The 22,087-nt window shown below is 44.6% G+C and overlaps 1 protein-coding gene across 11 annotated transcripts; it reads left to right on the forward strand.

The window, feature by feature from the left end:
• The first annotated feature begins 619 nt into the window (after positions 1-619).
• On the forward strand, positions 620-21,121 carry LOC143786300 (uncharacterized). 11 transcript variants are annotated; one of them, XM_077275600.1, is made up of 6 exons: positions 620-756; positions 5,414-5,556; positions 8,966-9,055; positions 9,666-9,755; positions 17,732-17,821; positions 20,903-21,121. In XM_077275600.1, exons 2-6 carry the CDS (start codon positions 5,443-5,445, stop codon positions 21,095-21,097), a joined length of 579 nt encoding a protein of 192 aa, XP_077131715.1. In that variant the 5' UTR covers positions 620-756; positions 5,414-5,442; the 3' UTR covers positions 21,098-21,121. The 11 variants fall into 11 exon arrangements, 9 of the variants coding, with proteins under 9 accessions (XP_077131715.1, XP_077131904.1, XP_077131912.1 ...); XM_077275762.1 differs by having other exon boundaries at positions 631-756; positions 5,349-5,556; XM_077275682.1 differs by having other exon boundaries at positions 641-756; positions 5,375-5,556.
• Positions 21,122-22,087: the final 966 nt, after the last annotated feature.

Raw genomic sequence — 22,087 nt, forward strand, 5'->3', positions numbered from 1 at the left:
TCAATTGACAGCACACATTTAAGAAAAGCATGAAACATGTATAAAAAAGGGCCTAATATAATATTTTTCCTGCCAACACTCTGCGTTTTTCATTCAGGAAAAAAATGCACCAAAAACCACTGTGTGAACATACTCTAAGGCTACATTCACATATTCATTTTTCTCTGACATCACACAGACCCACAAAGTTTCATTGATTCACATATTAGTTTTAAAAACAGATCCGTGTGTCTGGTTCATAAGACTCTGGACTCAGGGCATGACCTATTCTGATCCATGTTGTGGGGTCAGTTGTAAACGGTTGAAAAACGGAAGACATCCTTTTTAATCCAGTTCTCTATCCGTATTTCATCCCTTTTTAACTGATCCGTTGCTAAGAGTCAATGGATAAAAAAGTTCAGACAAAATGGAAGCAACACTTATGTAAACCTCCATCAAAACGGATGACACATGGAAGAAAATTGGTCTGTTTTTTATGGATGTAAATACATGTGTGATTGGAGCTTTACAGTAGACATTGGATGACATTAGTAAACTGTGTCCTCAGAAGATAATTCCCCCAGATTCTATGTGGACGGCCCTTTAATAAGTCCAGTGTTTGATGACATCACAGAGTTCAATGCATTCTGTGGAATTTACAGCAAGAGCCATAACAGACAGTGGGAAGGCTAGTCCTATTTCTAGTAGATTAATAATTGCTTGATGTCTTAGGCCTCAATTAAATAATTACCACCAAGTGATCATAGGAAATTACAGGTACAGTCTATGCTATATGTAAGCCCTATGTGCAATTATGCAGACCTTTATTACGCTCCAACTGGCATCATGATTTCTGTTTTATGCAATATACATGAAATCTGTAGTACTTTGGTTGTGACACAGATCTTGCGGTCAAAGATCTAGGTGTCGCTGCTACATTGCAGCCTAATGCTGGTGAATGTGGTCACATTGTGACCCATAGAGTATTGAGAAAGCGATAATAAAGTCACAAAAATCCAACTGGGTCCGATTTTTTTGACTTTCAAGGCTCTGTTGCAGTAGCAGCGGCACATAGCTATATTTGTCTGCGTAATCTGAGTCATGGCCAGAATCACTGTCTAGCCCCAGCCTCATGAGTAGGGCTGTCAGAACTATGACTGGATGGGTCTCTCAGAGCTGTGCCCTAGGTAGGGCGCTCATAGCTGTACCTGCTTAGGGCTCTCAGACCTGTGCTTAGAGTAGCGTTGTCAGATCTGTGCTAGGCCCATGGCTTTAACTACTTATGGCTATCAGAGCTTTGCCTTGGATAGAGGAATTAGATCTGTCCCTAGTTAGGGCTATCAGAGCTATGCCCTGGGTAGGGCTATCAGAGCTGTGCCTGCCCCAGAGGTGTTCCTTGGTACTGTAGTCAGATCTTTGCCCACAGCTGTCCTTGGGTAGGGCTATCAGAGCTTTGCCATGGTACCACTATTAGATCTGTCCCTAGATAGGGCTATCAGAGCTGTTTCTGGGTAGGGCTGTCAGAGCTGTGCTTGGAATAGGGTTATCAGATTTGTGCCAGGCCCACAGCTGTCCCTGGGTAGGGCTATCAGAACTGTGCCTGGATAGGGCTATCAGAGCTTTACAATGAATAGGGCTATCAGCTGTCCAGGGTATGGCTATCAAAGCTGTGCATGGGGTAGGGTTGTCAGAGTTGTCCCTGGGAATATCTATCAGAGCTGCCCTTGGGGAGGGCTATAAGAATAGTCCCTGGATGGAGCTATTAAATCTGTCTAGGGCTAGGCTAGGGCTATAAAAGCTGTCCCTGGGTAGGGCTATCTGAGCTGTGCCTGGAGTAGGGTTGTCAGAGATGTGTCTACATAGAGTCAGGCCTTCTGTGTTCAGCATCTGCGAGTTGCTAAACAGAGTGTTTTTTAGGTGAGCAACAGAGTTCAGAATCCAAGAAAGCACCCATGGGCTGACATCAGCCCCTCTGCATTATAAGGGTTTTCATGTAAAGCTGCGTGAACCAATCACCTGTACAGGGATGGACACTGACAGCCTGGAGCCCATGTGCTCGATATGTGTCCGGGGCCCCTCTTTTATGGTAACAGAAATACAGATGAGATATATATATATATATATATATATATATATATATATATATATATATATATATATATATATATATATATATATATTCATTTCTTCTCTTATTTATTATGTATATTACTGTCCCTTATTATATAGTGCCCTATCTTCTTATTTACAACACTGTCCCTTACATATCAGATTATCTTGTTATATTTTGTCATTTATAGCACCCTGTCTTTATTTCATAGCGTCCACTCTTATTAGATATAAAATGAAATTACTGCTGATGGAGCATGAGAAAGCTTCTTTTCTGATGGAGGAGGCTGATTGATTGGTCTTCTGGTCAGATGCTGCTACATCAGCAGTCAATTTATATCTAACAAAAGAGGACTATGTAATAAAGAGAGATCGCTGAGAATAACAAAACTATTGAGAATAATTTATGTAAGGGACGATGATATACATAACAAGAGATGATACTATGTAATAATGGGATAGAGCCGTACATAACAACAGAGGATGCTATATAATAAGGGACGGACTATACATAACTAGAAATGATGCTACTTAATAAGGGGCGGCACTGTACATAACTAGAGAGGATGATACGTAAGCATGGATGGTGTTATACATAATAAAAGAGCAAACTATGGAATTAAAGACAGCGCTGTATGTATGTAACAAGAAGGTGCACTATATATTAAGGGACTATGCTATACATAAGGTTACATTCCTGTATCTGTGTGAAGTGTCGGTGTGCTGCCTGATTTTTTGTTTGGACAGCATACAAGCGCATTGATATTTCCTATACTGATCCTCCAATTCCTATCAGAGTAGGAAAGGAGTCTCACAGATCTCATTCTCAAATCCGTGATTTTCACAGATATGTGAATGGATGTATGAAACTCTATGAGTCTATGTGTCGTCCAATTAAAAAAAATCTGGCAGCACACATACAAATTTGTGAATGTAGCCTAAGGGAAGATGTTTTACAAACCACTGTATTAGGCCTCATTCACACATACAATTTTTCGACTTTCAAGAAAACAGACCAATCAGAGTTGGGCCACACTCTGATCAAAGTCTGATCAAACTCTGATCAGAGCATCATCAGTTTTTCTCGTTTGTGGAAATGAAAAAACGTTTCTCCACCTTTTCCTTTCTGACTCTCTGTTGAAATTGGACCGCACTGCACCATCTTTCAGCCTGTGCGTTTGAGTCTCTAGATCACACTTCCTGTATGGAGCCCCAATCCTCATAGTGTGCAGACCCATGGGGTGCATCAAGGGAACACGACTAGATGTTCTATTATTTTTTCTTAATTATGAGTCTGAAGTTGGGGGAGAACTGTGAGGCTATCATAAAGTATGTGGGGGACTGTGAGGATATAGTGTGAGGGAGGTTGTTAGTGGGGTTGCGGGGTATCATACTATGTGGGAGCTATTGGGTCATCAACATACTTTGTAAGGTCATCATATAGTGTGCAGGAGAAATCGGGATATTATCTTGTGTGTAGGAGCTGTGGGGTACATATACAGTTGGGACTGTAGGGTCATTGTACTGTGTGTATTGGACTCTGGCGGCATCATACAGTGTGTGGAGAGATGTGGGAAAATTATATTCTGTGTCTAACTATGGGATCCATCAAAATCCTTCTAACTGTGGCATAATCGTATTGTGTGGGAAGCTGTGGGATCCATCATACTGTGTGCGGGGACATTATACTCTTTGTAGAGGGCTATGTGGACCATCATAATTTGTGTGAGGACCTTTGGAGCTAATGAGTCGCCCGCCAGGGCCATGGGGTACTCGGTACCGGGTCTGGTACTTAAAGGGGATCTCACGGTGGCTGCAACCCGGTCCATGGCCTTGGGCACCCAATTAAAAGGGGAAAGGTCTTTAAAGGGGTGGTAATAAACTTTGTGTTCGTGACGCCACCTGTGGTGTTCGGTCAGTGGGGACCGACACTGCTTAAAGGGGTCGTTTGGGATGATGTTATGGCAGCTAGATGGGATAACTTTCCACAGATGAAGTAGGTCCCCAGGGCTCCCATTGTATAGGTGAAGATGGTGAATGGTGCAGTAAAGAGCGAGGACACAGGTTTGCAGTCTCTTTACCTGGTTTAATGGAGACTTCAGGTCCAGGTCCGCAGTCCAGGGCACCAGATCACAGGTATAAGCAGGGTCCGGCCGGCTTGGAAGCAAGTTCAGAGTCCCCTCTACCAGGTGGAGATAAAAGCCTTCCTAACAGCACTTTGGTGTAGTCCCTTACTGCCTATGGCTTCTGGCAAGGTCCTCACAGTTCACTCATCCTCCATGAAGGTTAGGATACAAACCCGTATGACAGGTGGCTCGAGCCTTTTTATAGGGTCTCTATCACGACCCGGGCTCTATGTGCCACTGTGCCTCCTGGGTATTAGGGCAGACACGTGATGTGTAATCCAGCTGAACTGCTGTTTTCTCACTTCCCCTCCAGCCAGAATATATATCAAGAGCAGCTCCCCGGAAAACTGGGTTCAGAGCTCCCCCTTCTGGCCTGGAGTGCGAACATGTTGCATGTTTGTGTTTACCTGATAGAAGGGATCTTCCCTTGCTTCCAAGCATGACATCACTCTCCCTGTGAGGAAAATAATTCCACTGTGACAGCCAGGACCCTGGGATATCACACTAACATACTGCGTATAAGGGGCATCATTCTGTGTGGGGGCAGTGGGGCCATCATACTGTGTGTGGGGGGCTGTGGGGCCATCATAGTGTGTGTGGGAGGAAGGGGCTTATTGAGGCATCATACTGTGTGTGGGATCTGTGGAGACATAATACTGTGTAGGGGTGACTGAAGACATCCTATTTTGTGTGACGACATCACATTTTGTGCGGGGGCATCATACTATGTGGGGGGAGCTACTGAATAAAGTACAAGGGCTGAATAACAGGTACAGCATCATTTATAAACTTTATAAAAAGCAGTAACTTATATGGTTTCGATTAGTTGCTATAGGTAAGAATACAGGTTACAATAAGCCCTGTCATAATGTATTAGCAGCAGTGTGTTACCAGACTTAATTCTGCTCAATATGGAATGATCCAACCTAATACAAAATAATAATAATAATAATAATAATAATAGGGAGAAAGAGGTTTGGTCTTTCAAATCAACCCTCCAGGACAGTCATTGTCTCTCATGTGGCCCGTTGGGAAAATTAATCGTTTACCAGCCCCGGATTATAGTAATGTATGAGTGTGATCGTCCCATCTTTTCCATTTCCTAAACATTATATATTGAAATTTTAATTAAAGACAATGGCTTTGTGGTTCTATCTCAGGATCCATTATTGCTCATTATTCATTCTGATAATATAAAGCCAGATCCTGATACTCCAGGAAGACGAGGATGAAACTGACTCCTTTTCAATACAGGGAGCACCTGTACCACATAGAGATGGCTACCTGTAAAAGCAGGGAAGAAGCCCCAGAGAGCGTCTCAGGATGCACGGATCATACACAGGTACTGGAATTTTTGTCACTGTTGCTCATGCTTCATAGATCCTTATAACAACAGTCTGAACAAGCACATCTTCACGGAAAAGAATGGGCGAGGGACAGAGCATTTAATGAGACTCTAGGGGACCGATTCAACAAAACTGTTGTTACGTATGCCAGTTTTGATGCAGGGTCACGGGCGCCAAATTTATTAAGAGGCATAACACTTTTAACTCATTTTACACTTCTTTCACTTTCATCTGCATCAGAGAGAGAAATGACATGTTTTGCAAAAAAATTATGTGGCAAAAGAACACAGCACTCCTGTATAGAAGTGCACAAGCAGGGGTCCAACCCGTAGAAATATATGACAGATATTGCATCTTTCAAATAAATCACCTTGAAATTCTATGATTTGAGTGCAAAAAAATGTAGACATTTGCAACAGTTTCATGATAGTCTTCTATTCAAGTTGTTTGATGAATTGGGCATGAAGAGTATTTCATACTAATGTCATCATACCAGCTCCTGATTTCGTTGTCCCGGGGACATGCACTTCGTGGACAGAATTACTTGATCACCAGGAGCTACATAATATTACAGTCCTATATATAGTACATACACACAGTGTCAGACACGGGTGCCAGGTGCCCACCAGTAACCTTGAATCTACGGGCCAATCTGACCTGCCATTATGATTCTCCAGGTCATTACGAGTTCATAGACACCAAACATGTCTAGGTTTTTTTTTATATAAATGGTGAAAAAAATCTAAACTTTGTTAAAAAAAAATTGAGCCATTTTCCGTTACCCGTAGCATCTCCATTTTTCGTGATCTCGGGTTGGGTTATAGCTTATTTTTTTCGCGCTGAGCTGACGTTTTTAATGATACCATTTTGGTGTACGTACGATCTTTTGATCGCCCGTTATTGCATTTTAATGCAATGTCTCTGCGACTAAAAAAACGTATTTCTGGCGTTTTGACTTTTTTTCTCGCTAGTTTAGCGATCAGGTTAATCCTTTTTTTATTGATAGATCGGGCAATTCTGAACACGACTATACCAAATATGTGTATGTTGTTACAGTGGTAACTGGTTGTTACAGTGGCATTGCTTTCCTCACGGGGAGAGTGATGTCACGCCTGGAAGCAAGAGAAGATCTCTTCTATCAGGTAACCACAAAGCACACAACATGTTCACACTCCAGGCCAGAAGGGGGAGCCCTGGCCCAGTTTGTGGGTGGCTCCCCTATATATACATTCAGGTTTGGAGGGAAAGCAGTCAGTGAGTAGGAAGAGAGAGAGAAGGCCAGACAGCAGACTGGAGCAGTCTGAGGCTGAGAGGAGAGTTGGGGAAGACCAAAGAGGAGCTTGTCACGGAACTTCAGCTGAGGCGGAGCTGGTACGAAAGGAGAATAGCTGAGCAGACGTGAGGGTCTACAGCTCCTGTCGGAAAGAGGAAGGAAAGAAGAGAGCAGTGTGAAGGACTGAAGGGGCCGTGCAGCCAAGAGGATGCTGCAGCTCCTGGACAGAGAAACAGAGAAGGAAGAACAGTGTATGTTGAGCATGCAGGAGGGCGAAGCACAGGAGAGTGACACCAGGGGAGCACAGCAGCGTATTGTCTATCCCCCGGGTAGCCGGAAAACCGAGGTTGTGCCGGACTCTAGGAGGCACAGCAGAAACTGGCAGGACAGCTGGATTACACATCACCTCTCATCCCTAATACCCAGGAGACACAGTGGCGCATTGAGCCCGTGTCGTGATAGAGACCCTATAAAAAGGCTCGAGCCACCTGTCATAAGGGTTTGTGTCCCACCTTTATGGAGGACAGAGAGAACTGTGAGGACCTTGATTGAAGCCACAGGCAGAAAGGAACTACATCAAGGCACTGTTAGGAAGGCTTTCATCTCCACCTGGAAAAGGGGACTCTGAATTTCCTTCCAAGCCGGCTGGACCCTGCCTGTACCTGTGATCTGGTGCCCTGGACTGTGGCTGCCTGAAGTCTTCAGTAAACCAGGTAAAGAGACTGCAAACCTGTGTCCTCCATTCTTTACTGTACCACTCACCATCCTCATCCGTACATCGGGAGCCCTGGGGATGTACTTCACCTGGGGGAAGTTATACCATCTAGCTGCCATAACATCACCCCAGCGGACCCCTTTAAGCAGCATCGGTCCCCCACTGACCGAATACCACAGGTGGCATCACGAATACAAACTTTATTCACAACCCCTTTAAGAACATTCCCTTTAACATGGGCGCCCAGGGCCATGGACCGGGTTGTCGCCACCGTGACATCCCCCTAGGGAGCACCGAGTACCCCTAGGCCCTGGCGGGCTCCTCATTTAATTTTATTTTAATTATTTTATTTTGAATGGGGTGAAAGGGGGGTGATTTGAACTTTTATGTATTTTTCTATTTTTTTAATATTTTTAAAACCATTTTGTTTACTTTTTCCATGCTTCAATAGTCTCCATAGGAGACTAGAAGCTGCCGCAACCCGATCTGCTCTGCTACATAGAGGCGATGTTCAGAATTGCTCACTTGCTATGAGCGCCAATCACTGGGTGGCGCTCATAGCAAGCCGGGACTGACAACCATAGAGGTCTCCAGGAGACCTCAGGTTATCATGCCAATACACTGGTGAACCTCTATCAAGTGACGGGGGTCACCGGTGTGCGTATTTCTGGTGCGATTGCCGGAAGCGCGATTTAAATGCCACTGTCAAAGTTTGACAGCGGCATTTAACTGGTTAATAGCTGCAAGTTGTCCGTGATTCCACCCGCGGCTATTGCGGGCACATGTCAACTGTTCAAAACAGCTGACGTATCCCAGGAAAAATGTGGCTCACCGCCGGAGCCCCCATCAAACGGAGGAACTCCGACATTGGCATACTATTATGCCCGATGTCGGAAAGGGGTTTTAAAGATCATCCAAAAAAGCCGTCCACACGGTGTCTCAGTTCAATACCAGAAGGGCCTGTCTGGTCATGGGCTGCCTTGTCTGCTATATTGTTAGCAGAATTGGTGTTCTCAAGACATCCATACTGTTAAAAGTTGTGAAGTTGTGAACTTCAGCAGGTCACAAGCATCATTAGAAATATTGGTCTTGTAGAAAATCTTGCTTTCCTCCATCCAATGTAATTATTAGTAATATATTCACATCTGTTACTTGGGAATGGGGACCGCATGGGCCCTGTGTGATTTCAAATGCCAGGGCTGAATTTCAGCCCCAGTCCGTACCTGGTTCTGTGTAACTTGCTGTCTGCTGACTGTTGTCCAGTGTAATCCTTCTTCAGCAGCAGAGACGCCAAAATGGATTTCAGCAACTGGGAAGCTTTTCATTTGGGCTTGACAACAAGGACAGGAGTTCTAGCTCATCTAGTGTTGGCAGTAGAGGCAATCAGCTAAAAAATTCTCTATGTTAAATTTTACAGAAACAAGAAATATCAGAAAGAAGTCATAGCCATCTGGTTTTAATGAGGACGATAAGCAAAAATGAGCGCCTCCAAACGGAGACATCACCGGTGAGGCAATCTTTTGGTTTGTGCTAGGCAACAAAGACAGGAGTAAAGCTTGCTAGGAAGTAAGGGAAATAAAGTTCTAGCTCATTTAATGCTGGCAGCAGGGGTGATCAGCCTTAGATGCCTGTGTGTTCAATTCAAAAGTACAACATGTCCTGTAAAACATAAGCCCTCATGTGTCTATGTGGATGGGAAAATAATAAACCAGTTATGGCTGTTGAAAGATAGGGAGGAAAAAACAAAAGCCCAAAAACAAAGATCAACTGTATCATGAAAAAGTTAATTTCAGGCAACTTACTCTCATTAGATAATCATAAATCAACCAATCACTTTACATAAAATCATGTTTTCTCACACTTAAAAGATCATCCTGAAAATGCCGTCCACTCGGTGTCTTAGTTCTGTGTAACTTGCTGCCTGTTGTCAAGTGTAATCCTTCTTCAGCAGCAGAGACACCAAAATGGATTTCAGCAACTGGGAAGCTTTTCATTTGGGCTTGACAACAAAGACAGGAGTAATTCTTGCTGGGAAGTGAGGGAAAGAAAGTTCTAGTTCATCTAGTGTTGGCAGTAGAGGTAATCAGCTATAATCTTCTGTATGTTAAATTTTACAGAGACAAGAAATATCAGAAAGAAGTCATAGCCGTCTGGTTTTAATGAAGACGATATGCACAAATGAGTGCTTCCAAACGGAGACATCACCGGTGAGGCAATCTTTTGGTTTGTGCTAGGCAATAAACACAGGAGTAAAGCTTGCTGGGAAATAAGGGAAAAAAAGTTCTAGCTCATTTAGTGCTGGCAGCAGGGGTGATCAGCCTTAGATGTCTGTGTGTTGAATTCTGCAAAGACAAGACATGGTAGAGAGAAGTGAGTCGCCCACCAGGGCAGGGTACACGGTGCCGGGTCCGGTCGGCTATTAAAGGGGATGTCACAGTAGCGGCGACCCGGTCCGTGGCCATGGGGCTCAATTAAAGGGGTTTGGTATGATGTAGTCCATTTGTGACGCCACCTGTTGTTTTCGGTCAGGGTGACCAACGCTGCTTTAAAGGAGTCCTCTGGGGGATGTTGATGCAGCCGTGATGGTGACGCTTCCTACAGGTGAAGCGGGGTCCCCAGGGCTCCCAAGGTATATGGGCCAGATGGTATAAGCCATCGAATAAGTAGAGGACACAGTGTGGTAAAGTCTTTACCTGGTCTACTGAAGGTGGTAATCCACAGTCTAGGGTACCTGCAACAGGTACAGAAGGAGTCCAGGCAGCCCAGAAACCAGCAAAATCCCCTTGGCAGGCCAGGTTGGGAGCCTTCCACTATGCGCTGGATTTCCGGTACCTTGCTACCTGTAGTTTGCTGGCCAAGTACTCCTTTCTCTCTCTCCTGTCCTGGGACAGAACCTGCATGGCTTGAGTTGTACTCTTGGGGTCTCTTACACGGTGACTCCAGGCTCTAAATTGCTGCTGTGCCTCAGGTGTGGTGTGGGCAATGTCTGTATGATCTTATGCCCTCCGGTTCTGCTAAGGTGCTTACAGCTCCCCACAGCCTCGGGCTCCCGGTACTCGGCTTCTGCGCTGTAGCTCCTCAGAGGCCTATCCTCAGCTTCCTTGAGCCCTCAATTTCTCCTCTGCTCCTTTCCCTTCCCCCCTGTCTGCTCCAGACTAAAAACTCGCTCCTCCTCCAAACCAGGATCTTTATCCAGGAAAGCTGCCCTAAAACAGGGTTCAGAGCTCCCCCTCCTGGCCTGGATTTGGAAGGTGTTGTGTGTGTGATAACCTGCTGTCATGATCTCTGCAAGCAGAGATCATAGCAAGCCTATAGAGGGACAAGCTCTCGGAAGATGGAACTATACTGACCATGAACTAAGCCTGCCGCGCAACTAGAAATAGCCAGGTAGCATTTCCTATTTATTGCTAGATGCCCAGCTCTGGCCTAAGACCTAAATAGCTAGCAGAGGGAAATATAAGACCTGGCTCACCTCTAGAGAAATATTCCAAAGAAGACAGTAGCCCCCCACATATAATGACGGTGAGTTCAGATGAAACAACAAACGCAGCAGGAAAATAGTCTTAGCAAATTTGAGGTCCGCTTACTAGATAGCAGAAGACAGATAGTATACTTTCATGGTCAGCAGAAAAACACTAACAAAACACCATCCAGAGATTACCTTAAACTCTGGCATTAACTCATAACACCAGAGTAGCAATCCCTGATCAACGAGAGCTTTCCAGACACAGTAACAAAACTTCAGCTGTGAACTGGAACAAATAGGCAAACGAAACATGGACAAAAGTCCAACTTATCTAGTAGTTGTCAGAAGCAGGAACAAGCACTGAGAGGCATCAGATAACATTGTTGACCGGCAAGAAACCACCAGAGAAATGAGCTTAAATAGCGACACCCACTACTGATGGAACCAGGTGAAACAGGAAAGAGGATGACAAGTCCAATTCCACAAGCGGCCACCGGGGGAGCCCAGAATCCAAATTCACAACAGTACCCCCCCCTCAAGGAGGGGGCACCGAACCCTCACCAGATCCACCAGGGCGACCAGGATGAGCCCTATGGAAGGCACGAACAAGATCAGAAGCATGAACATCAGATGCATTGACCCAAGAATTATCCTCCTGGCCGTAACCCTTCCAGTTGACCAGATACTGGAGTCTCCGTCTGGAAACACGAGAGTCCAAAATTTTCTCCACAACGTACTCCAACTCACCCTCAACCAACACCGGAGCAGGAGGCTCAACTGAAGGTACAACAGGCACCTCATACCTGCGCAATAACGACCGATGAAAAACGTTATGAATGGAAAAGGACGCAGGGAGGTCCAAACGGAAAGAAACAGGATTAAGAATCTCCAATATTCTATAAGGGCCGATGAACCGAGGTTTAAACTTAGGAGAAGAGACCCTCATAGGGACAAAACGAGAAGACAACCAGACCAAATCTCCAACACAAAGCCGAGAACCAACACGACGATGACGGTTGGCAAAACGCTGAGTCTTCTCCTGGGACAACTTCAAATTGTCCATAACCTGCCCCCAGATGTGATGCAATCTCTCCACCACCGCATCCACTCCAGGACAATCCGAGGATTCCACCTGACCGGAGGAAAATCGAGGGTGAAACCCCGAATTACAGAAAAACGGGGACACCAAGGTGGAAGAGCTGGCCCGATTATTGAGGGCGAACTCTGCCAATGGCAAAAAAGCAACCCAATCATCCTGGTCAGCAGAGACAAAACACCTCAGATATGTCTCCAGGGTCTGATTAGTCCGCTCGGTCTGGCCATTAGTCTGAGGGTGAAAAGCAGATGAAAAAGACAAATCTATGCCCATCCTAGCACAGAATGCCCGCCAAAATCTAGACACAAATTGGGTACCTCTGTCAGAAACAATATTCTCAGGAATACCGTGCAATCGGACAACATTCTGAAAAAACAGAGGAACCAACTCAGAAGAAGAAGGCAACTTGGGCAGAGGAACCAAATGGACCATTTTAGAGAAACGGTCACAGACCACCCAGATGACAGACATCTTCTGGGAAACAGGCAGATCTGAAATAAAATCCATCGAGATGTGTGTCCAAGGCCTCTTAGGAATAGGCAAGGGCAACAGCAGTCCGCTAGCCCGAGAACTACAAGACTTGGCCCGAGCACAAATGTCACATGACTGCACAAAGACTCGCACATCTCGTGACAGGGAAGGCCACCAGAAGGATCTTGCCACCAAATCCCTGGTACCAAAAATTCCGGGATGACCTGCCAATGCAGAAGAATGTACCTCAGAGATGACTCTACTGGTCCAATCATCCGGAACAAACAGTCTATCAGGCGGACAACGATCCGGTCTATCCGCCTGAAACTCTTGCAAGGACCGCCGCAGATCAGGAGAAACGGCCGACAAAATTACTCCCTCCCTAAGGATACCTGTGGGTTCAGTATTACCAGGAGAGTCCGGGTCAAAACTCCTAGAAAGGGCATCTGCCTTAACATTCTTAGAACCCGGTAGGTATGACACCACAAAATTAAAGCGAGAAAAAAATAAAGACCAGCGCGCCTGTCTAGGATTCAGGCGCCTGGCAGTCTCAAGATAAATCAAATTTTTGTGGTCAGTCAATACCACCACCTGATGCTTAGCCCCCTCTAGCCAATGGCGCCACTCCTCAAACGCCCACTTCATGGCCAAAAGCTCCCTATTCCCAACATCATAATTCCGCTCTGCGGGCGAAAATTTGCGAGAAAAGAAGGCACAAGGTCTAATGACGGAGCAGTCGGAACCTTTCTGCGACAACACTGCCCCAGCTCCGATCTCCGAAGCGTCAACCTCAACCTGAAAAGGCAGATTCACATCAGGCTGACGTAACACAGGGGCAGAGGCAAAACGGTGCTTAAGCTCCTGAAAGGCCTCTACAGCATGAGGGGACCAATTAGCAACATCAGCGCCATGTCTGGTCAAATCAGTCAGTGGTTTAACGACATCCGAAAAACCAGCAATAAATCGGCGGTAAAAGTTGGCAAAGCCCAAAAATCTCTGAAGACCCTTAAGAGAGGAGGGCTGAGTCCAGTCACAAATAGCTTGCACCTTGACGGGATCCATCTCAATGGAAGAGGGAGAAAAAATATACCCCAAAAAGGAAATTTTCTGGACCCCAAAAACGCACTTAGACCCCTTCACACATAAAGAATTAGACCGCAGAACCTGAAAAACTCTCCTGACCTGCTGGACATGAGAGTCCCAGTCATCAGAAAAAATCAGAATATCATCCAGATATATTATCATAAATTTATCCAGAAAATCGCGGAAAATATCATGCATAAAAGACTGGAAAACTGAAGGGGCATTAGAAAGACCAAAAGGCATGACCAAATACTCAAAGTGGCCCTCGGGCGTATTAAATGCGGTCTTCCACTCATCCCCCTGCCTGATCCGCACCAAATTATACGCCCCACGAAGATCAATTTTAGAGAACCACTTAGCACCCTCTATACGAGCAAACAAATCAGTAAGCAATGGCAATGGGTATTGGTACTTAACAGTGATCTTATTCAGAAGCCGATAATCAATACATGGTCTCAAAGAGCCGTCCTTTTTTGAGACAAAGAAAAACCCAGCTCCCAAGGGAGAAGAAGATGGACGAATATGTCCCTTTTCCAAAGACTCCTTTATATATTCCCGCATAGCAGCATGTTCCGGCACGGACAGATTAAACAAACGACCCTTTGGATATTTGCAACCCGGTATCAAATCTATGGCACAATCGCACTCACGGTGCGGAGGTAACGACCCAAGCTTGGGTTCGTCAAAGACGTCTTGATAATCTGAGAGGAACTCAGGGACTTCAGAGGGAATGGACGACGAAATAGAAACCAAAGGTAAGTCCCCATGAATACCCTTACATCCCCAGCTCAACACAGACATTGCTCTCCAGTCCAAGACTGGATTGTGAGACTGCAACCATGGCAATCCCAGTACCAAATCGTCATGTAAATTATACAGCACCAGGAAACGAATAATCTCCTGGTGATCCGGATTGATACGCATGGTTACTTGTGTCCAGTATTGTGGTTTATTATTAGCCAATGGGGTGGAGTCAATCCCCTTCAGAGGAATAAGAGTCTCCAAAGGCTCTAAATCAAAACCACAACGATTGGCAAAGGACCAATCCATAAGACTCAGAGCGGCGCCAGAGTCAACATAGGCGTCCGTGGCAATGGATGACAAAGAGCAAATCAGGGTTACAGACAAAATAAACTTAGACTGAATGGTGCCAATGGAAACAGACTTATCAAGCTTCTTTGTACGCCTAGAGCATGCTGATATAACATGAGTAGAATCCCCACAATAGAAGCACAATCCATTCTTCCGTCTAAAATTCTGTCGCTCGCTCCTGGACAGAATTCTATCACACTGCATACTTTCTGGCGTCTTTTCCATAGACACCGCCAGATGGTGCACCGGTTTGCGCTCCCGCAAACGCCTATCAATCTGAATAGCCATTGTCATGGACTCATTCAGACCTGCAGGCACAGGGAACCCCACCATAACATCCTTAACGGCATCAGAGAGACCTTCTCTGAAAGTTGCCGCCAAGGCGCACTCATTCCACTGAGTAAGCACAGACCATTTACGGAATTTTTGGCAGTAAACCTCAGCTTCGTCTTGCCCCTGAGATAGTGCCATCAAAGTTTTTTCTGCCTGAAGTTCCAAATGAGGTTCCTCATAAAGCAAGCCCAAGGCCAGAAAAAACGCATCCACATCGCGCAACGCAGGATCCCCTGCTGGCAATGAGAAGGCCCAATCTTGAGGGTCACCCCTGAGCAAGGAAATCACAATCCTAACCTGCTGAGCAGGGTCTCCAGCTGAACGAGACTTCAGGGACAAATAAAGCTTACAATTATTTCGGAAATTCTGGAAGCTAGCTCTATTCCCTGTGAAGAACTCCGGCAAAGGAATTCTCGGCTCAGATACTGGAGCATGTACCACAAAATCTTGTAAATTTTGTACTTTCGTGATGAGATTATTCAAACCCGCAGTTACACTCTGAAGATCCATTATTGTCAGGTGCACACAGAGCCATACAAAGATGAGGAGGAGAGAGAGAAAAAAGACTGCAGCAAGGCAAACTGGAGGGAAAAAAAAAAAAAAAAAAAAAATTCCAGCAGACTTCTTATAACTCTCCTTTCTCAACCTGGGTCTTTAACACTTTATTGGCCGGTCAAACTGTCATGATCTCTGCAAGCAGAGATCATAGCAAGCCTATAGAGGGACAAGCTCTCGGAAGATGGAACTATACTGACCATGAACTAAGCCTGCCGCGCAACTAGAAATAGCCAGGTAGCATTTCCTATTTATTGCTAGATGCCCAGCTCTGGCCTAAGACCTAAATAGCTAGCAGAGGGAAATATAAGACCTGGCTCACCTCTAGAGAAATATTCCAAAGAAGACAGTAGCCCCCCACATATAATGACGGTGAGTTCAGATGAAACAACAAACGCAGCAGGAAAATAGTCTTAGCAAATTTGAGGTCCGCTTACTAGATAGCAGAAGACAGATAGTATACTTTCATGGTCAGCAGAAAAACACTAACAAAACACCATCCAGAGATTACCTTAAACTCTGGCATTAACTCATAACACCAGAGTAGCAATCCCTGATCAACGAGAGCTTTCCAGACACAGTAACAAAACTTCAGCTGTGAACTGGAACAAATAGGCAAACGAAACATGGACAAAAGTCCAACTTATCTAGTAGTTGTCAGAAGCAGGAACAAGCACTGAGAGGCATCAGATAACATTGTTGACCGGCAAGAAACCACCAGAGAAATGAGCTTAAATAGCGACACCCACTACTGATGGAACCAGGTGAAACAGGAAAGAGGATGACAAGTCCAATTCCACAAGCGGCCACCGGGGGAGCCCAGAATCCAAATTCACAACAACCTGCCAAAGGGAATCTCACTTGTCTCCAGGCATAGCACTACCCTCCCCGAGAGGAAATCAGCACTACTGTGGTACCCGAACTCCTGGGGTGCCACATTAGCCATAGCAGTCTGTCCTTGATGAAGACAAAAAGTAAAAATGAGTGCCTCCAATCGGAGATTTCATCGGTGAGCCGTTGTGTTTACCAGTATTGTGTATACTATTTACAGAACTCTGATGAATAACTGCAGCCTTACACTGTATGGGAGTAATATTGGTCTTAGTACAGTAGTTTTCATTAAGGACCAGTAATAGCCCTGACTGCTGGCTTTCCACTCTGCTTATGGGAGGGCTTCATGACTCAGGAGGGATGCTAGGCCTGATTCAGTATATAAGGGGTTAATTTTTGGGGAATGAGTTGTGTGTCTAAGCATAGGAGAGGGGAATGAGAAGTGAGGGGGTTTGAGGGTCTATTTGAATTGGTTAGTGGGAGGGACTGATGTGGGGGGTGGATAGGTTAGGGTCACAAAATAAGCAGGCATTCCATACCTGGACACAGCACTTGGGTCTTCCCACCCATCCACCACCTTTTGTTGGTCCTATTATGGGCTGGCAACTACTAATGAGATTTGAGGATTATCCTTTTGTCTAATGTCACTCAGTGGTGTTTTATTTTAGGTAAGAGGTTGGGAAAGGGTTAATTGTGGGGCCCTTTAGTAATACAATTCCAGAGTCAAGTATCGTGGCATTTTGCAGTCACTATGTATGCTGGTAATATTTGATCGTGATATTATTGGTACATGGGACTTAGTTTTGTTGAGTAACAGGATGGCAGTGATCGCAAGTTATGGGTATGGTGGCATTATTTTACCATTATATAGTGGTATTATTAGTAATATTGGTCTTAGTACAGTGGAGTTTGCTCAATAACAGTATTATGATAATATTTTTGGGAACAGTATGACTATTATTTAGAAGTTTTATTTTGAAAATTATCTTATTGCTGTGCTTTTTGTGACATTTATACATTATATTTCTATTATTACTTTTTAATTTTGGGGAAAACACGTCTTTATACTCTAGCAACACCCCTGGAGCCCACACATGCAAACATATGCTGCCTAGCCCAAACAGAAAGGCAAGCTGTCGGTTTGGGCTAGGCAACAAAGGTAGGAGCAATGCATTCTGGGAAGTGAGGAAAAGGAAGTTCTAGCTCATGTGCTGGCATCAGAGTGTAAGGCCACAGATGTCTATTAAATTTTACAGAGACAAGAAATATCAGAAAGAAGTCATAGCAGTCTACTTGGGATGAAGACGAAAAGCAAAAATGAGTGTCTCCAAAAGGAGACATCACCGGTGAGCTGCTATATTTACCTGTACTGTATATATTTTTTACAGAACTCCTATGTATAAATGCAGCCTTACACTATTTGTTCACCGTTTTGGGAGTAATATTTGTCTTAGTTTAGTGTTTTTTATTAATGACTAGTATGGTGGCATTTTGTGGTCACTGCTGTATATACTAGTAATATGTGGCCGTGGTGTGGCAGTATTTATCCCTTCTTCAGCATGCAGAATTATTGGTAAATGAGACTTTGTATTGTTTAGTAACAGGATGGTGGTCATGGTGTGACTTTATAAGGATCTGATGGTCGTGAGGAGTCTAGGTCCAAATTTTGCCCTGGGGCCCATAACACTCTAGTTACACCACTGGCTGGCAGGATGCCGATACCAGACCCCACCAATCTGATACTGATTACCTATCCTATAGGCCCTGTACCTACCCTATAATAAAATTAAGAACCACAGCATTTTTGTAAATTGGATTAAACTGTGTGAAAAATGTCAGGAGCATTGTCTGAGGCCGGGGTCACACTAGACCGTAATACGGACGAGTGCTATGCGATAAAAAATCGCATAGCACTCGGCCCAATGTTAATCTATGGTGCAGCTCCCATCATCCGATATTTTCTCCACCGTATTTCGGATCCGAGGGAACTCGCAGCAGGCTGCGATTGTCAGCGTATCTCGGCCGAGACTCGCCAATGAAACTCTATGGGTGCGAGAAAAAATCGGATTACACACGGACCATGCGTGTGCATTGCGAGAAATACGCAGCGGTGTTCTATAGAAAAGCCGGTAATTCAATTGCCGGCTTTGCATTTCTCCTTCACAAACCCGACAGGATATGAGACATGGTTTTCATACAGTAAACCATCTCATATCCCCCTTTTTTTTGCATATTCCACACTACTAATGTTAGTAGGGTGTATGTGCAAAATTTGGCCGCTGTAGCTGCTAAAATAAAGGGTTAAATGGCAGAAAAAATTGGCGTGGGCTCCCGCGCAATTTTCTCCGCCAGAGTAGTAAAGCCAATGACTGAGGGCAGATATTAATAGCCAGGAGAGGGTCCATGGTTATTGGCCCCCCCTGTGGCTAAAAACATCTGCCCCCAGCCACCCCAGAAAAGGCACATCTGGAAGATGAGCCTATTCTGGCACTTGGCCACTCTCTTCCCACTCCCTGTAGCGGTGGGATATGGGGTAATGAAGGGTTAATGCCACCTTGCTATTGGAAGGTGACATTAAGCCAGATTAATAATGGAGAGGCGTCAATTATGACACCTATCCATTATTAATCCAATTGTTTGAAAGTGTTAAAAAACACACACACACATGATTTAAAAGTATTTTAATGAAATAAACACAGCGGTTGTTTTAATATTTTATTGCTCTCTCAATCCATTTTCAGACCCTCGCTTGGCAAAACAATAAACACACAATATACATACCTTCTGCTGACCCGTCACGTCCCACGAAGTAATCCATCTGAAGGGGTTAAAATAATTTACAAGCAGGAGCCCTGCAAAGGCAGCTATGCTCGTGCTTGTAAGCCCCGGCGAATGAAGGAAATGTAGGTCATTGACCTACATTTCCTTCAGTCGCGGTGATGCGCCCCCTGGTGGATGTCCTCATATGACCTGGAGCGTGGGAAAAAGTTCCCAGGCTGCAGTTCATGAGAACATCCAGCAGGGGCGCATCACCGCGACTCAATGTAAGTATAGATCACTCTGCTTTCCTTTCAGCACCCGGGGATTACAGGCACGAGCGAGTGGTTTATCGCAGCTCGTGCCTGTAATATTAGTTAGCCCCTTCAGATGGATTACCTCGTGGGACGTGACAGTTCATCAGAGAGGGTATGTATATTGTGTGTTTATTATTTTGCCAAGCGAGGGCCTGCAAATGGATTGAGAGAGCAATAAAATATTAAAACAACCGCTGTGTTTATTTCATTAAAATACTTTTTAATCATGTGTGTGTGTGTTTTTTAACACTTTCAAACAATTGAATTAATAATGGATAGGTGTCATAATTGACGCCTCTCCATTATTAATCTGGCTTAATGTCACCTTCCAATAGCAAGGTGGCATTAACCCTTCATTACCCCATAGCCCACCGCTACAGGGAGTGGGAAGAGAGTGGCCAAGTGCCAGAATAGGCGCATCTTCCAGATGTGCCTTTTCTGGGGTGGCTGGGGGCAGATGTTTTTAGCCAGGGGGGCCAATAACCATGGACCCTCTCCTGGCTATTAATATCTGCCCTCAGTCACTGGCTTTACCATTCTGGCGGAGAAAATTGCGCGGGAGCCCATGCCAATTTTTTCCGCCATTTAACCCTTTATTTTAGCAGCTACAGCGGCCAAATTTTGCACATACACACTACTAACATTAGTAGTGTGGAATATGCAAAAAAAGAGGGGATATGAGATGGTTTACTGTATGTAAACCATGTCTCATATCATGTCGGGTTTGTGAAGGAGAAATGCAAAGCCGGCAATTGAATTACCGGCTTTTCACAGATATCGCGCTGAATGAAATATAAATACAGAATATATATATATGTGTCTCAATGACATATATATATATATATACTGTATATATGTTTTCCCGAACATTTGAGCACATAAATCCATTAGATGTCGGTTTTGCAAGCTTGCGAGAAAATCTCGGCATACGGATGCCATACGGATGTCACACGGATCATTTGATGCGAGGAAATCGCATCCTCGCACTGCACACGGATCACTGTTTTTGAAACATTTGTGCGATTCTCGGCCGTGAAAAACGGACCGTTTTTTTATACGTTAAGTGTGTCCCTGGCCTTAGAGGGATGTTTTTCTCTGGAAAGAGGGACAATCCTGGACAACATCAGGGGTGGTTTCAAATGCATGGTTTTAGGCGTCACTCTGCTGGAACTATGCAAACTGGAGAGGTGTAGGTTTGATTATATTGGCTGCCACTTATTAGTAATTCAGAATCTGTAATCAACCAAGATGGTGATATCTCTGGAATTGAAGATAAATTATTACGCCTTTTCCTCCATTAATTCTAATTTTCTATTGGAGTTGTGTTCAGGTGTTTATCTCTTTCTTACACAGAACCTTCTTCAGGACCATGAAAAGCGTAATCCACTGACCACGAGAGAGATTCTTTGTGATCTTCAGGAAGATCTAAGAATATTATTGAGTTCATATATTAATGTTTTAAAGAAGAGGCTACTTTCTTCTCTCGGGGTTATAAAGACACCAATTCCTGGCAGGAAAGCAACAACAACTTGCCATCCGCCATCTTAATAAAGTATGAGTGAGTCCTTCGGAGTATAGACGTGGTTTATTTAGCTGTAATTAAGTAAAAACTGACCAGTAGGGACCACATGAGTACTGCAGCAACTTTAAATTTTAGGGGAGACTTGTAGAGACAATTTTAAATGGTAAAAAAAAACACCTATGTGAAATATAGTATATTGGCAAACAGCTTAATGTCATCTCCTCCATTGGGAAACTTACTCCCAACATTCCTTGAGATATGTAGAAGTTCAGGACTTGTTGCCACCTATGGGATTCCCACTTATCAGAAGAACAGAGGACCACTTAGACCTGCCTGCCAATTTCTGGCGCAGCCACGTTTTTAAGGTGGGACTATCTATTACACACAAAAAAATTACATAAAAAACATCTTCCTCCCCCCAAAAAACAAAAATATTCTGAAAATATGCAGTACGTCATTAAAAAGTGTTAAAACAAGCCCTGTTTTACCTCAATAACTACTTAGGAGTAGGGTTGAGCGAAACGGATCGTTCATTTTCATAAGTCGCCGACTTTTGGCAAAGTCGGCGTCTCATGAAACCCGACCCGATCCCTGTGTGTGGTCGGCCATGCGGTACGCGATCTTGGCGCCAAAGTCGCGTTTCGTATGACGCGTTTAGCGCCATTTTTTTCAGCCAATGAAGGAGTGTGGGCAGAGTGATGACATAGGGGTTAGGGGCGTGCACGGCTATCATCATTTTATCGCTTGTGCGCAGTAGGGATTTGCAATGTGTAACACGAGATTTTCTGTGCTGGGACGGAGGGGAATATAGGAGAGAGGGAGAGGGAGAGGGAGGAAAAAAAAAAAATACAAAAAAAAAAAATCCCCATTGACGTGCATAGGGTTTCGTGTTCCGGCCGATCCTCGACTTTTCGCAGTAATCGGCCGATTTCGCCCGACTCGACTTTTCAAAAAGTCGGGTTTTGCGAAACATGACTCGACCCTAAAAAGGTCAAAGTCGCTCAACCCTACTTAGG

This window comes from Ranitomeya variabilis, chromosome 1 (genome assembly GCF_051348905.1).
Source record: "Ranitomeya variabilis isolate aRanVar5 chromosome 1, aRanVar5.hap1, whole genome shotgun sequence".
Taxonomy (NCBI): domain Eukaryota; kingdom Metazoa; phylum Chordata; class Amphibia; order Anura; family Dendrobatidae; genus Ranitomeya; species Ranitomeya variabilis.

Coding starts and splice junctions, on each gene's coding strand:
- LOC143786300 (XM_077275600.1), top strand. CDS start 5,443: ATGAAACTGACTCCTTTTCAATACAGGGAGCACCTGTACCACATAGAG. Junction 5,557..8,965: donor GATGCACGGATCATACACAG/GTACTGGAATTT, acceptor TAAATTTTACAG/AAACAAGAAATATCAGAAAG. Junction 9,056..9,665: donor TCCAAACGGAGACATCACCG/GTGAGGCAATCT, acceptor TAAATTTTACAG/AGACAAGAAATATCAGAAAG.